This window comes from Cajanus cajan, chromosome 8 (genome assembly GCF_000230855.2).
Source record: "Cajanus cajan strain Asha chromosome 8, NIPB_CcT2T_4, whole genome shotgun sequence".
Lineage (NCBI taxonomy): Eukaryota > Viridiplantae > Streptophyta > Magnoliopsida > Fabales > Fabaceae > Cajanus > Cajanus cajan.
The window spans coordinates 16,916,992-16,921,080 of NC_138524.1; the positions used below are offsets into that span (position 1 = coordinate 16,916,992).

At 36.3% G+C, this 4,089-nt stretch overlaps 1 protein-coding gene across 4 annotated transcripts; it reads left to right on the plus strand.

Moving 5' to 3' along the window:
* The first annotated feature begins 936 nt into the window (after positions 1-936).
* On the plus strand, positions 937-3,775 carry LOC109810275 (uncharacterized). 4 transcript variants are annotated; one of them, XM_029273756.2, is made up of 3 exons: positions 937-1,190; positions 1,280-2,173; positions 2,745-3,775. In XM_029273756.2, the coding sequence occupies exons 2-3, from the start codon at positions 1,480-1,482 to the stop codon at positions 3,374-3,376; spliced, it is 1,326 nt and encodes a 441-aa protein (XP_029129589.1). In that variant the 5' UTR covers positions 937-1,190; positions 1,280-1,479; the 3' UTR covers positions 3,377-3,775. The 4 variants fall into 4 exon arrangements, with proteins under 4 accessions (XP_029129589.1, XP_029129590.1, XP_029129591.1 ...); XM_029273757.2 differs by having other exon boundaries at positions 937-1,164; positions 1,262-2,173; XM_029273758.2 differs by having other exon boundaries at positions 937-1,155; positions 1,262-2,173.
* The last annotated feature ends 314 nt before the right edge of the window (positions 3,776-4,089 follow it).

Here is a 4,089-nt window from a genome sequence, read left to right on the forward strand (position 1 = left end):
AATGTGACATGTTCATTGATGATGTATATTGTTAGTGTAACATAATACGTCATGTTAATAATTAATGTGATATATTAGCGGTTAATATGTCACATCACTAATCAATATGTTATGTCAATAATCAATTAGTAAAAATAAATGATTAATCAAATGAGTGACGAAATGTGCACAAATTCAAAAATTAAGTGATAAAATATACAATTTTAAAAGTTGAATAATTAAATTTATAAAATTGTAAATATATGTAAAATAAATATAAAATAAAAAGTACTATTAAGCCAAATTATTTAAATTATGTGCACGACTTACATACCCATGTTTGTTTACATTATAGTACTGCGTTATTTAAGGTGAAAAAGATCACAGTAGGGGACAACATTTATATTCTCCTCTCTGTTAAATCTAATATTTAATTACTTACTCATGGGGACATGCTAGTTAATTCTACGTTTAGAGGTTATATAATATAAAGTTGGGCAAAGAAAAATAAATAAACACTTGAGTGGTCCTCCCTTTGGAACTTGATCGCATGTCATTATTTGGGGTAGACTTCTTACCCCATAAAATAAAGGTTATCACTATACATTCATGTGCTGACAGTAAAGCCAAATATTAAAAGCGACACTTTATTTGTTAAAGAAAAAAAGAAGCAGCATAAATCACTTAATTATTTCATGTATTGTATTAGTATTTTGGCATACCAAATTCATATGTTTTTCAATCACTTATAAGTCTCTAGAATGAATTTTACATGCTTGTTTGAATAGCATAAATTATACTCTTATTGAAGTGTATATAAATATATATATATATATATATATATATATATATATATATATTATTTTTTTCTGTAATGCAATGTAAAAAAAAGGTACAGCTTGAGTAATTAACTCGCATTTAATGACACAACAGTACCTAGTTTGTCTCAGTTAGTTGTCATGTTCCGAAATCCCATATCTAAGAGCCAAAGATTCTTGTGTTTTTTTCAAACACCCGTGTTCTAACAAATGCTCTCATTCATGTTTTATCATCCTATGGATTTGAGTCCCTTTTGTCTCACTTGCTCTCTGATGGGGTCACGGACACTATCCTATGCAACTTGCCAAACTCATTCTGTGTGATGAATCAGAACTGCCCCTCCTAGTGCTCTTCATGGTAACACTGGTACTTGAGTGTCTTCAAGCTGTTTGGTAATAGTTTGGTGTGGTGTTTTGAATTTTGTTCCCTTTGATCTCTCTTGTGAAACATGTTTTGATGTTAGGTTGCCTTTGATGCATAGTTGAGTAGTTGAAAGTGGAAGGGAGTATCAAGAAGCAAAAAGGGGTTGTTTGCTTTAAGCAGAAAGCAGCTGAAGTTGTTGTCTTTTTGAGTTTTTTCAGCTTTCATTTGGGAAAAGGGAGACATGGATCCTTTGGAGAGCATTGTAAGAGGGTTAAGTTCAAGAGCACAGAAAGTTAGGAGTGGTGCTAGTTGAAGTGTATGGAGAAAGAAGAGAAAAAGAAGACAAAGGGAAACATAAAGGATAACATGCCAACAGTGTGGTTCTCTCTGAAGAAGTCTTTACACTGCAAATCTGAGCCTTCTGATGTTCATGACCCCAAAACAAGGAAACACTTGAGCACAATTTTGACCAAGAGAGCAGGGAGGTCAGGGTGTTCTAGGTCCATAGCAAATCTCAAAGATGTGATTCATGGAAGCAAGAGGCATCTTGATAAGCCACCAAGTTGCAGTCCAAGATCCATAGGGAGCAGTGAGTTCCTCAACCCCATAACTCATGAGGTGATATTGAGCAACTCAAGGTGTGAGCTCAAGATCACTGGCTATGGAGGGTTCCAAGAAGGGGTTGGCAGTGCCAATGGTGGTGGTGGCGGTGGCAGTGGTGGTTCAACTTTTGTGGGGACTTTGAGGCCAGGGACTCCAGGCCCTGGAGGGCACCCTACAATGCACTACTTTAATCCTTCTTTTAGGACTTCATCCACTCCTCCAAGGAAATCACCTTTCCTCTTAGCAGATAAAGAAGGGTCTGGTCCTCATGGTGGAGGACTTCATCCTAGCAATAGATTGTCTCTTGAGACAGATTCTAATGGGTCTTCAACTGTGACTTGCCACAAATGTGGAGAACAATTTAACAAATGGGATGCTGCTGAAGCTCATCATCTGTCCAAGCATGCTGGTAACATTTTTTTAAAAATCTTTTTCTTTCTCATATATCTATTTAAACCTTTTTCTGGTTTCATGGCTGGCTTCTATGAGCAAGTGGAAATTCCACATCATACACTCCTTGTCCTACCTATGATGCTTGTAACCTTCACTGTAGTGTTGGCTGTTTGTTTCTTCCATTTGTTATGTGACCCTCAAAGTTGGTTATCAAAATATTCTTCTGACCACAAACTTTCTGGCCACATCTATATCATATAGACATAAATTTTTATGTTGAGGTGAGGAATATTATAAATCAACATACTTTTTTCAGTTTGGGACAACCAAACTGATTTTCCTTTTTCCATTACCTTTTCAACTTAGAACCATGCTTAGGATCCCCCATCAGCTTTACCTTCAAAAATCAAAATATCTAGGACATACAGTCTCTCTCTCTCTCTCTCTCTTCAACCCACCTAACTCAGAATTGATTGAAAGGTTTAATGGCCTCCAAGTTTGTTACTATTTAATTTTTTTTTGGGACATATTTTAAGCCTCATATTCACATATTTCAAGTTTGAGAGCAATATGTTTTCCCTTGGCAGTGACTGAGCTTGTGGAAGGAGATTCATCAAGGAAAATCGTGGAGATCATATGCAGGACCAGCTGGTTAAAGTCTGAAAACCAGTGTGGTAGAATTGAGAGAGTTTTGAAGGTTCACAACATGCAAAAAACTCTTGCAAGGTTTGAAGAGTACAGGGAGATGGTGAAGATCAAAGCCAGCAAACTCCAGAAGAAGCATCCAAGGTGTCTGGCTGATGGGAATGAGCTTCTGAGGTTCTATGGCACCACCGTGGCATGCTCTCTTGGCCTTAATGGCTCTTCTAGCCTCTGCCTATCAGAAAAGTGTTGTGTTTGCAGAATCATAAGGAATGGTTTTTCAGCCAAGAAGGAGCTCAAGGGTGGCATTGGAGTTTTCACAACATCCACAAGTGGAAGGGCTTTTGAGTCCATAGAGATCATTGGTGATGAACCATCACAGAGAAAAGCACTTATAGTATGCAGAGTAATTGCTGGCAGGGTTCATAGGCCACTTGAGAACATTCAGGAAATGGCAGCACAAACAGGATTCGACTCATTGGCTGGCAAAGTGGGTCTATATTCAAACATTGAGGAGCTGTATTTGCTCAATCCTAGAGCTCTTCTTCCTTGCTTTGTGGTGATTTGCAAACCTTGAACCAAAAGAATCAAAGTCAAAAAAGCCTTAACATGTGTAGTTTTGTAGATCCCCCTATTTTGGCCTTTCTATTGAGGTTCTTTCCTTTGGCATTCATCTTTTGAAGAATTTTGATTCTTTCTCCAAAGTCAATTGTGCTTTTTCTTTACATGACCGCTAGCGAGATTAGTCTTTGATCTAGTAGACTGAGATAATCGTGAGTGAGATTAATCTTTGTCCTACTAGATTGAGATTAAGATATTTGTGAGTGAGATTAGTCTCTATTCTAATGAGCTAGGATACTTGTGAAAAAAAAAAAATTGTGCATCTTCGTGTTTATTATATGAACCTCTTTCATTCATACATTTGTAATTGGATTTTCTAAATGGTTATGTATATTTTTACATCTACACTATGCAACATTAAGTGCAAGAATCAGAAATAAATACTACACAAGACTTGTGAGATAGTACTAATAAGCCAGATTTAATAAATACTACCCCTACAACATTTCCACTAGAATGCAGATGCTTGCAGGTTCTGTGTCGGTGTTACATTAATTGAATGTCTAAAAAATAGTGCCATTAAAATGGGTAATAACCTACTAAACCTATTACATGATTCAATTTCTCATAGGCAAATTGAAAAATGTAAGAATCCTAGTTGCATGTTCATTTAATTACGTGATATACGCTTGGACAAAGTGCGGAAATTATTTGTATTAGTTTAATGCA